At 36.1% G+C, this 12,485-nt stretch overlaps 1 protein-coding gene across 1 annotated transcript in view; it reads right to left on the bottom strand.

Annotated features, from left to right (window-relative positions):
* The window catches only part of EYS (EGF-like photoreceptor maintenance factor), a 1,631,219-nt gene that overhangs the window by 577,014 nt on the left and 1,041,720 nt on the right, over positions 1 to 12,485 (bottom strand). Inside the window, 1 exon segment of the mRNA XM_024761621.1 lies at positions 3,198 to 3,310. Within this exon segment, the coding sequence (XP_024617389.1) occupies positions 3,198 to 3,310 (113 nt within the window).

Raw genomic sequence — 12,485 nt, 5'->3', positions numbered from 1 at the left:
ATGGAAACAACCTAAGCGCCCATCATCGGATGAATGGATAAAGAAGATGTGGCACATATACACAATGGAATATTACTCAGCCTTAAAAAGAAATGAAATTGAGCTATTTGTAATGAGATGGATAGACCTAGAGTCTGTCATACAGAGTGAAGTAAGTCAGAAAGAAAAAGACAAATACCGTATGCTAACACATATATATGGAATTTAAGGGAAAAAAATGTCATGAAGAACCTAGGGGTAAGATAGGAATAAAGACACAGACCTACTGGAGAACGGACTTGAGGATATGGGGAGGGGGAAGGGTGAGTTTTGACAGGGCGAGAGAGAGTCATGGACATATACACACTAACAAATGTAGTAAGGTAGATAGCTGGGGGGAAGCAGCCGCAAGGCACAGGGATATTAGCTCGGTGCTTTGTGACAGCCTGGAAGTGTGGGATGGGGAGAGTGGGAGGGAGGGAGACGCAAGAGGGAAGACATATGGGAACATATGTATATGTATAGCTGATTCACTTTGTTATAAAGCAGAAACTAACACACCATTGTAAAGCAATTATACCCCAATAAAGATGTTAAAAAAAAATGGGGTTTTAAAAAAAAAAAAAAAAAAAGCTCTTTGCCATCAAAATAATTTCTAAGAGCACAAAGACCAAAATGTTTGAGAATCACTTGGTACAGTGAATCTAAAAGCAATTTCATAATAAAAAGTTTTTGAAGAAATAATCATAGTAGGATCACAAAATATTTTATACAGCACATCTTTGAGCATCTACTATCCCTGGCTCTGGGGAAACAGGAGTGGAAGAGGCCTGTAGAGTCCCTGCCTGCAAGGAGCTCAGGTCATAGTAAGGGAGCCATCAAGGAAACTTATGAGCAAATAAAAACTACATTAAAATAGTGGCATCTCTTATAAAGAATAAAAAACAAATTATGGAAATAAAGAGTGACTAGGAGATATGCATGGAAGCTCACATCGTTTTGGGAGGTCTAGTAAGGCTTCTCTGATGAGGTCATAGATGTTGAGAAGCAGCCAGACTAGTGAAGAAGGGCTTGGGGAGATGATGAAGGGGCTTCTGGAGATAAGACTAGAGGACAACTTTCTGGAAATGGTGGAAACTTTGGCAAAGAAGACCAGTCTCACTGAACTTTAAACATAGAAGAAAGTCCAATTTTATCTTCTGTATAATTATGAGGGAAAGGTTACTTTTCTGATTTTTCTGATTTTCCTCAGAGAAGACTGAGGAATTAGAAAAATTTAAACTTTACTCAGTGTCATACAGCCAATAATTTAGAGAATTAGGCTTTGAAAACTCTATTACAAACCAATCCAATATAATAGCTCTCTTAAGAGAAGTGGTCTTAAATAAAATAAAGTGGTGGTAGTAGTTGATGAGAGGGACAGTGTAAATGTCCAGAGAAATTTAATAGTCTCGACTTGCTTTAACTCTGAACACAAGTAAAGTGCCTTTTATATGTTCACAGCTGTGTTGGATATCGTAGGGAGGGATAATTTCACTTCATATTTGTTAAAGAACCAATATCATAAAATGGAGGTCAAACGACCGAATGGCATTGGATGTATACAGAATAGGTCCTCTAGAGAAGAGAACAAGAAAAGACAAGGTTAAGAACTGTCGTGCAGATAGCTGAGATCACCCAATTTTTGGTTTTGTTTTATACTCATTTCTTTTTAACATCTTTATTAGAGTATAATTGCTTTACAATGGTGTGTCAGTTTCTGCTTTAGGACAAAGTGAATCAGTTATACATATATGTATGTCCCCATATCTCTTCCCTCTTGCATCTCCCTCCCTCCCATCCTCCCTATCCCACCCCTCTAGGTGGTCACAAAGCACCGAGCTGATCTCCCTATGCTATGTGGCTTTTATACTCATTCTTAAAACAAAAGTTAAATGTGCCCTACTTTCACAAAATTAAAAAAGTAGTTTGCTTATCAAATTGCTAAATTAACAGATTATTATATAAATTATAGAAAGATTCTATCATTTTCAATGAATTTGCTGCCTAGTGACTGCCCTTAATTCATTTAACTATAAGTTAACAGATCGTAGTATTTCACACAGAGGTAGAGAGCAAAGAATTTCAGAGTTAAATATTAGGAAATACTGCTAACTGCAAACCAATTAAAAATGGAGATAGACTTTCAACATAAATTAGGAATAAATGGTAAAATATAAGGACTTACTGGTGTTGGATTTATATTAAAATTTCTAGAACCTATTCAGTGTGAATTTGTAAGATATTAGGTTTTCATTTGATTAAAAACAAATCAAGCAAACAAAAAAGCACCCTGTATACCACGGCATCATAGGTGTCATATAAATATTTAAATGTATTAGCTAAAGAGGAAACAGTGAGGAATGAATTATCCTTTTACTTTCTGAAGTATTTCCTTAATTTTTGAATACACACAATTTCCCCCTACCCATGAAGGAAACATTTAGCTATATTCAAATATGTAATGTTCTTATATCCTTCTGTTTTTATTTTTCTTAAAGCACTCTTCATTTTTATATGTTAATTTAAGTATTTCATCAATATCTCCTCTACTACACTATAAACTCCTTAAGGACAGTCACTGTGTGACTGTTTATTCACCTTAGACCATAGTGAATAGTAGAATTTCAATATTTCAAAAAATTTTAGTAGAATATATCAGTGTGTTTCTTCTGTTGACAAACAGACTTTTATGCTGTCCTGCTCCACCACCTCTGCCCCACAGGTAAAGATTTCTGTATCCAGAAGCAGATTGTCTGAAAGGAATGTCACCAATAATGAAAATCTAAGCACAATGACAACTTTTTGAAAGTAATATTTTAGAATTAAACACTACCCTAAACAATACATCACATACCTGAATGTCAGTGTGCTTATATTTGAAATGCTCTGAGAGATGACGTTTTCTGATCATATTTAACTGATCATTTGTTGGTACATATGCTGAATCTTATACAGCACAAAGCAGAAACTCATTATAAATAAATGGTGCAACTTAATTGGGATGTAGCTTTAAAATGCTATAGTCTGTAAAGAAAGTAACGTAAAATGTAAAAGTGGAAGAGAAAGCAAAATGAAGAAAACATATTCTAGCCCTGATTAGATTATTTCAAATGGATATGTTACTTTTGGAGTGGTTATTTGAACAAGTAATTGAAAAATCATTCGTAGTGTCTTACCTGCAACTGTCAATGTGAATTTTTTTCACTGCCTTGGATGGGATGAAAGATCCCCAGTTATTGATTTCTATAACTTCTATGCAGCCAGTAAAATTCTCAACTGGTCCAGAAATCTGACAGGGAGGAAGAGAAGGGGGGAGGGAGAGGAAGAGAAGCAGAGAGAGAAAGAGAGAGAGGGTAACTTATATTATTTCTACAATGTATTATTCTTGCTGTAAACTAATCAGAGAGTACAATCAGATTGGGGGTCTGATTTGATTTATTCAATATATTGGTAGAAATTAATACAACTCTTTGATAAATATTATTCTAAAAATTAGTAGGAAAGATTACCACTTTAGTCAAAAATTACTTGGAATCTGTATCTTATTATGGTATGAATTACACAAAGTCACTCATATGAATAAAGAAAACATTTTCATTATTTATTGGAACATAGGAGAAAAGCTGATACACTTATCTTATCCATCAAGAAGTTACACTCTTCCATCTTTTGCCTCTGTTCCATGTACTTTTTCTCTTGACATTAGTTACCTTATCCCATCCACAGCTATGGAACATCAAGAAAAATTTATCTTTCCAGGGGCAAAGGAAACACAGAATAACCTACAAATATTTGTCACATCCTGTATCCCTGATGCATTCTGCATGCCTTTTGTGTTCAGTTGTGTTGTTTATTCTTTTTAGGAATAACTTGTGCAAAAATAGATATCCAGAAAGATTGCTAAAGAGCATTCATTTTGATGAACAAATATAACCTCTTAAAAAGACATGACTTCTCATTGTATTCACTGTGAATATGTAGTATGACACCAGTAATTATATGTCTATATAAATTTACATTATGTTAAAAAAAGAAATTAGAAAAACTAAAAGGATTCAATAGCTAGAAATGAGTATTTATTTCAGGTTCTATCTTCTGTTTCTCAATATTATTAAAAATTCAAGCTAAGGTGGAGCAAATCATGACCAGGGCAATCATTGAATTTAGACACTGAAATATAAGTTGTCCACCTTGATTTCTGAATTACTAATATATACTGTTCACATTCTCAAGACTTGGCTTCTCATTGAGTGTAACATCAGAAAGAAAGAAAAAGAAAGAAAACAAGGAATCAAGAAAGAAAGAAAGAAAAAGAAAAACATAGATGGGAGGAAGAAAGGGAGGATGGAAAGAAAGAGAAAGAAAGAAAAAGAAAAGAAAGAAGGGAAGAGAAAGAAAGCAAGCTTTTGCCTTGTATAAACATTTTTTGGGTGAATGAATTTTATTTCATCTTTTAACTTGAGTCTTAGTTTTAGAACTCTTAAACATTTTCTTCCTCTTTCTGATGTAGGCTCAAATATACTGCAAATCTTCTCAGCAAGTAACACTCTGTCAAGTGTCAAAATTGACTGAATTAGAAAACAAAATATTATTTCAAAAATAAGTCAGCTGATAACAAGGAAAGTAGAAACATTTGGCTCTTATGTACTGCAGAAGGGAAAATATTCATTTGTAATTGTTAGCTTAAAGTTTTATGGACCTCATGAATGGTTTTGTTTTCCAAATTTAATTTTTTATTTTTATCATATTTTTTAACACCTTTATTGGAGTGTAATTGCTTTACAGTGGTGTATTAGTTTCTGCTTTATAACAAAGTGAATCAGCTATACTTATACATATATCCCCATATCCCCTCCTTCTTGCGTCTCCCTCCTACCCTCCCTATCCCATCCATCTAGGTGGTCACAAAGCACCAAGCTGATCTCCCAGTGCTATGCGGCTGTTTCCCACTAGTTCTCTATTTTACATTTGGTAGTATATATAAGTAAATGCCACTCTCTCACTTCATCCGAGCTTACCCTTCTCCCTCCCTGTATCTGTTCTCCATAGTGGCTGTATCAATTTACATTCCCACCAACAACGCAAGAGGGTTCCCTTTTCTCCACACCCTCTCCAGAATTTATTCTTTGTAGATTTTTTGATGATGGCCATTCTGACTGGTGTGAGATGATATCTCATTGTAGTTTTGATTTGCATTTCTCTATTGATTAATGATGTTGAGCATACTTTCACATGGCTGCTGGCAATCTCTATATCTTCTTTGGAGAAATATCTATTATCACAATTTTTTAATATTATCACTCTGTCAAGTTTCAAATATGACTGAATTAGAAAACAAAACAGTTTTTCACAAAAAAGTCAGTTGATTCCAAGGAAAATAGAAGCATTTGGCTCTTACATGAGGCAGAAGGGGAAATATTCATTTGTAATTATTAGCTTAAAGTTTTTATGAGCCTAATGAATGATTTTGTTTTCCAAATTTAATTTTTTTTATTTTTATCTCAGTTATACATGAAACTTGCTTTTAAAACTTAAAATAAAATTTACATATACTACTCCTAAAACATCATAAACATGTGAATTAGTAAAGTTTAAATTAAAAACTGAAAAAAATTTGATCTTAGAAAAATGTTTTTGATTGTAATGATTGTGAATGTTAAACTTTATTTTGACAAAGCTAAGCAATGGCATGATTTCAGTGCATATTTAAGTAGATATTTTTCTCTATTCATGAAGATCTTTATTATTTATGACAATGAAGAGTACAAAGAAACTTTTAGCTTTAAAAATAAATATGAAGCCACCAGAGAGTTATACAAAATGTCCTGAAGGAAAATGAGTCTGATTATTCTATTGAGAAACTTCTTGGAATTCTATGATTCAGTTTCACTCATGTGAATTAAAAATAAATATTAATTAATTAATTATATTATTATTTATTTATTATTATTATTTATTTCTTTATTAATTCATTCACTGTTGTGGCCTCTCCCACTGCGGAACACGGGCTCTGGATGCGCAGGCTCAGCGGCCATGGCTCACGGGCACAGCTGCTCTGCGGCACGTGGGATCTTCCCAGACTGGGGCACGAACCCATGTCCCCTGCATCGGCAGACAGACTCTCAATCACTGCGCCACCAGGGAAGCCCCATCATTGTAGTTTTGATTTGCATTTCTCTAATGATTAATGATGTTGAGCATACTTTCATGCGTTTGTTGGCAATCTGTATATCTTCTTTGGAGAAAGGACTATTTAGCTCTTCTGCCCATTTTTGGAAAGGGTTGTTTGTTTTTTTGAAATTGAGCTGCATGAGCTGCTTGTATATTTTGGAGGTTAATCCTTTGTCAATTGTTTCATTTGCAAATATTTTCTCCCATTCTGAGGGTTGTCTTTTGGTCTTGTTTATGGTTTCCTTTGCTGTGCAAAAGCTTTTAAGTTTCATTAGGTCCCATTTGTTTATTTTTGTTTTTATTTCCATTTCTCTAGGAGGTGGGTCAAAAAGGATCTTGCTATGATTTATATCATAGAGTGTTTTCCCTATGTTTTCCTCTAAGAGTTTGATACTGTCTGGCCTTACATTTAGGTTTCTAATCCATTTTGAGTTTATTTATTTTGTATGGTTTTAGGGAGTGTTCTACTTCATACTTTTACATATAGCTGTACAGTTTTCATAGCACCACTTATTGAAGAGGCTGTCTTTTCTCCACGGTATATTTTTGCCTCCTTTATCAAAGATAAGGTGACCATATGTGCATGGGTTTATCTCAGGGCTTTCTATCCTGTTCCATTGATCTATATTTCTGTTTTTGTGCCAATATCATACTGTCTTGATTACTTTAGCTTTGTAGTATAGTCTGAAGGCAGGGAGCCTGATTCCTCCTGCTCCATTTTTCTTTCTCAAGATTGCTTTTGCAATTCAGGGTCCATTGTGTTTTCATACAAATTGTGAAATTTTTTGCTCTAGTTCTGTGAAGAATGCCAGTGGTAGTTTGATAGGGATTGCACTGAATCTGTAGGTTGCTTTGGGTCATAGAGTCATTTTCACAATGTTGATTCTTCTAATCCAAGAATATGGTATATATCTCCATCTATTTGTGTCATCTTTAATTTCTTTCATCAGTGTCTTATAATTTTCTGCATACAGGTGTTTTGTCTCCTTAGGTAGGTTCATTCTTAGATATTTTATTCTTTTTGATGCAAAGGTAAATGGGAGTGTTTTTAAATTTCACTTTCAGATTTTTCATCATTAGTGTATTGGAATGCAAGAGATTTCTGTGCATTAATTTTGTTTCCTGTTACTTTACCACATTCACTGATTAACGTTAGTAGTTTTCTAGTAGCATCTTTAGGATTTTCTACGTATAGTATCATGTCATCTGCAAACAGTGACAACTTTACTTCTTCTTTTCCGATTTGGATTCCTTTTATTTCTTTTTCTTCTCTGATTGCTGTGGCTATGTTGAATAATAGTGGTGAGTGTGGGCAACCTTGTCTTCTTCCTGATCTTAGTGGAAATGGTTTGTTTTTCACCATTGAAGATGATGTTGGCTGTGGGTTTGTCATATATAGCCTTTATTATGTTGGGGAAAGTTCTCTTTATGCCTACTTTCTGCAGGGTTTATATCACAAATGGGTGTTGAATTTTTTTGAAAGCTTTTGCTGCATCTATTGAGATCATCATATATTTTCTCTCCTTCAATTTGTTAATATGGTGTATCACATTGAATGATTTGCATATATTGAAGAATCCTTGCATTCCTGGAATAAAACCCACTTTATCGTGGTGTATGATCCCTTAATATGCTGTTGGATTCTGTTTGCTAGTATTTCGTTGAGGATTTTTGTGTATATGTTCATCAGTGATATTGGCCTGTAGTTTTCTTTCTTTGTGACATCTTTGTCTGGTTTTGGTATCAAGGTGATGGTAGCCTCGTAAATGAGTTTGGGAGTGTTCCTCACTCTTCTATATTTTGTAAGAGTTTGAGAAGGAGAGGTGTTAGCTCTTCTCTAAATGTTTGATAGGATTCTGTGAAGCCCTGTGGTCCTGAGCTTTTGTTTGTTGCAAGAATTTAATTCACAGTTTCAATTTCAGTGTTTGTGATTGGTCTGTTCATATTTTGTATTTCTTCCTGGTTCAGTCTCGGAAGTTTGTGCTTTTCTAAGTATTTGTCCATTTCTTCTGGGTTGTCCATTTTATTGGCATAGAATTGCTTGTAGTAATCTCTCATGATCCTTTGCATTTCTGCAGTGTCAGTTGTTACTTCTCCTTTTTCATTTCTAATTCTATTGATTTGAGTCTTCTCCCTTTAGTTCTTGATGAGTCTGGCTAATGGTTTATAAATATTGTTTATATTCTCAAAGAACCAGCTTTTATTTTTATTGATCTTTGCTCTCAATTCCTTCATTTATTTTTCATTTATTTCTGATCTGATTTTATGATTTCTTTCTGCTAACTTTGGGGCTTTTTTTCTTCTTTTGCTAATTGCTTTAGGTGTAATGTTAGGTTGTTTATTCGTGATCTTTCTTGTTTCCTGAGGTAGGATTTTATTGCTATAAACTTCCCTCTTAGAACTGCTTTCGCTGCATCCCGTAGGTTTTGGGTCATTATGTTTCCATTGTCATTTGTTTCTAGGTATTTTTTGATTTCCTCTTTGATTTCTTCAGTGATCTCTTGGTTATTAAGTAGTGTATTGTTTAGCCTCCATGTGCTTGTATTTTTTACAGATCTTTTCCTGTAATTGATATCTAGTCTAATAGCATTGTGGTCAGTGACGATACTTGATATGATTTCAATTTTCTTAAATTTCCCAAGGCTTGATTTCTCACCCAAGATATGATATATCCTGGAGAATATTCCATGAGCATTTGAGATGTATGTGTATTCTGTTGTTTTTGGATGGAATGTCCTATAAATATCAATTAAGTCCATCTGGTTTAATTCATCATTTAAAGCTTGTGTTTCCTTATTTATTTTAATTTTGGATGATCTCTCCATTGGTGAAAGTGGGGTGTTAATGTCCCCTAATATGATTGTGTTACTATCAATTTCCCCTTTTATGGCTGTTAGTATTTCCCTTATGTATTAATGTCCCCCTATGTGGGTGCATAAATATTTACAATTGTTATATCTTCTTCTTGGATCAATCCATTGCTCATTATGTATTGTCCTTCTTTGTCTCTTGTAATAGTCTTTATTTTAACATCTATTTTGTCTGATAGGAGAATTGCTACTCCAGGTTTCTTTTGATTTCCATTTGCATGGTATATCTTTTTCCATCCTCTCACTTTCAGTCTGTATGTGTCCCTAGGTCTGAAGTAGGTCTCTTGTAGACAGCATATATAAGGGTCTTGTTTTTGTATCCATTCACCCAGTCTATGTCTTTTGGTTGGAGCATTTAATCCATTTACATTTAAGTTTGTTATCAATATATGTGTTCCTAGTCCCAATTTCTTAATTGTTTTGGGTTGGTTATTGTAGGTCTTTTCCTTGTCTTGGTGGGTTGTGTAGGCTTCCTGGTGGATGGGACTAGTGCCTGTGTTCTGGTGTATGAAGTTGCATCTTGTCTTTCTGATGGCCAGGTCCAAGTCTTGTGGTGTAATTGTTTGGCATAAGCTGTGCAGTACTGTAGCTTGCTGGTCATTGAGTGAAGCTGGGTATTGACGATGAGATGGAGATCTCTGGGAATTTTTTGCTCTTTGATATTATGTGGAGCTGGGAGATCGCTTGTGGACCAGTCCTGACGTTTGCTTTCCCACCTCAGAGGCCCAGCCCTGACGCCTGGCTGGAGCACCAAGAGCCTTCCATCCACACGGCTCAGAGTAAAGGAGAGAAAAAATAGAAAGAAATAAGGAAAGAAGATAAAATAAAATAAAATAAAATAAAAACGTTATTAAAATAAAAAATACATAATTATTAAGAAAAAACATTTAAAAAGTAAAAAAAAAATACGGACGGACCGAACCCCAGGACAAATGGTAAAAGCAAAGTTATACAGACAAAATCACACACAGAAACATACATATACACACTCAGAAAAAGAGAAAAAGGGGAAAAATTGTTGTTGCTCTCAAAGTCCACCTTCTAAATTGAAGATGATTCGTTGTCTATTCAGGTATTCCACAGATGCAGGGTACATCAAATTGATTGTGGACATTTAATCCACACTCCTGAGGCTGCTGGGAGTGATTTCCCTTTCTCTTCTGTGTTCGCACAGCTCCCGGGGCTCAGCTTTGGATTTGGCCCCGCCTCTGAGTGTAGGGCTGAAGGGCGTCTGTTCTTAGACAGGACGGGGTTAAAGGAGCAGACTCTTCGTGGGCTCTGGCTCACTCAGGCTTGGGGGAGGGAGGGGTTCAGAGGCGGGGCGAGCTTGCGGCGGCAGAGGCCGGCGTGACGTTTCACCAGCCTGAGGGGCCGTGTGTTCTCCCAGGTAAGTTGTCCCTGGATCCCGGGACCCTGGCAGTGGTGGGCTGCACAGGCTCCCCAGAAGGGAGGTGTGGATAGTGACCTGTGCCCGCACACAGGCTTCTTGGTGGCAGCAGCAGCAGCCTTAGCATCTCGTGCTAGTCTCTGGGGTCCGCGCTGATAGCCGCAGCTCACACCCATCTCTGAAGCTCCTTTAGGTGGCGCTCTGAATCCCCTCTCTGTGTGCACCAGGAAACAAAGAGGCAAGAAAAAGTCTCTTGCCTCTTCGGCAGGTCCAGACTTTTCCCCGGACTCCCTCCCAGCCAGCCGTGGTGCACTCACCCCCTGCAGGCTGTGTTCAGACCGCCAACCCCAGTCCTCTCCCTGTGCTCCAAATGAAGCCCAAGCCTCAGCTCCCAGCCCTGCCCGCCCCGGCGGGTGAGCAGACAAGCCTCTCAGGCTGGTAAGTTTCAGTCAGCACCGATCCTCTGTGCAGGAATCTCTCCGCTTTCCCCTCCACACCCCTGTGGCTCCACTCTCTTTCGTGGCTGCGAAGCTTCCCCCCTCCACCACCCGCAGTCTCCGCCCGCGAAGGGGCTCCTAGTGTGTGGAAACCTTTCCTCCTTCACAGCTCCCTCCCAGTGGTGCAGGACCCGTCCCTATTCTTTTGTCTCTGTTTGTTCTTTTTCTTTTCCTTACCCAGGTACGAGGGGAGTTTCTTGCCTTTTGGGAGGTCTGAGGTCTTCTGCCAGCGTTCAGTATGTGTTCTGTAGGAGTTGTTCCACGTGTAGATGTATTTCTGGTGTATCTGTGGGGAGGAAGGTGATCTCTGTGTCTTACTCTTCTGCCATCTTGAAGCTCCTCTCTGTACTTGATTTTTAAAATAGTTTCCATGTTTCTTCTCTTAAAGTTCATGTTTAATTTCAGCTTTTAGATAAATGTATAATAACTATTTTAAGGCCTTTATATGCTAACTATGTAACCTCTCTGATGTATTGCTCTCTTTCCTTGTACTCATTTTTATCCTGCTCACAGTCCACAGTTTCCTATTTTTCATACCCAATAATTTTTTACTGCATATTAAATGTTGTATCATTACTATGTTGTTTTTCCTCTATATTTTTTTTCTAATTTTCTAATTGTTTGTGGCAGTAAGTATAGTCTAGTACCAATTACTCATTCATGGCCCGAAAATCTATATGCATATTTTTAAATCAATATTTTCCCATGGTATATATGACGGAACACAAAGTCCCCACTACAAATCTCTTACTGCTATATCTGATTCCCTGTTCATTTTTCATACTGTTTTATTAATTTACTCTAGTATTAGCTTTCAATTTTCTAAGCAACATGTTCATATTACTTGTGTATTAATTATTCAATTTTACATATTTTTGTAAACTTCCTTTTATGTAAGATTACATGTGTGCCATGTATACCAATTTTGGTTATATACATATTCAGCATTATATTAATAATAATTTTAGTTGCATCATAGTTTTGATTTAAATGTTTAAGTTTACATATTACCATATAATTGTTATTCAGAGTTGAGCTGTGCAGTGAACTATGGCAACATTTTCTTTCTTTTGCAACCTTTTGTTTTTACTCAATCTCATTATTGTCTCTTTTTATTGGCTTAGAGTTTATATTTTTATTATCCTCAAACTCTCTGCCAGAAGTATAAAACCCTCATCAGTAATTCAAATACCATGACCACTTATTAATTTGATTTTTCTCTTTTAATTTGAATTTTCACAATCTCTTCACTGTCACATTTGAAATTTACTTTATAGCTGTCCTGTGATGAATCCACTCTTATCTGTTTTCCATATGTTTACTCCTTTATTGGCGTATTCATGGATAATATAATCATAGTTGATCAGTATCAGCTTCAAACTGACAGTAGCAACTGAAAGCTCATAAAGCAACATAGGGCTAATGTAATTAAGCCCTATACTTGCTAATGACTAAAAAGTAGAAAGGATAATATTGTGATGAAAGAAACAATGACTTTGATGAAATACATGTGGGGTATAAAAAAGAATGGAGGGAAAT

Source organism: Neophocaena asiaeorientalis, unplaced genomic scaffold (genome assembly GCF_003031525.2).
Source record: "Neophocaena asiaeorientalis asiaeorientalis breed wild unplaced genomic scaffold, Neophocaena_asiaeorientalis_V1.1 scaffold169, whole genome shotgun sequence".
NCBI lineage: Eukaryota > Metazoa > Chordata > Mammalia > Artiodactyla > Phocoenidae > Neophocaena > Neophocaena asiaeorientalis.
This window is presented reverse-complemented; position numbering and strand designations above follow the sequence as displayed.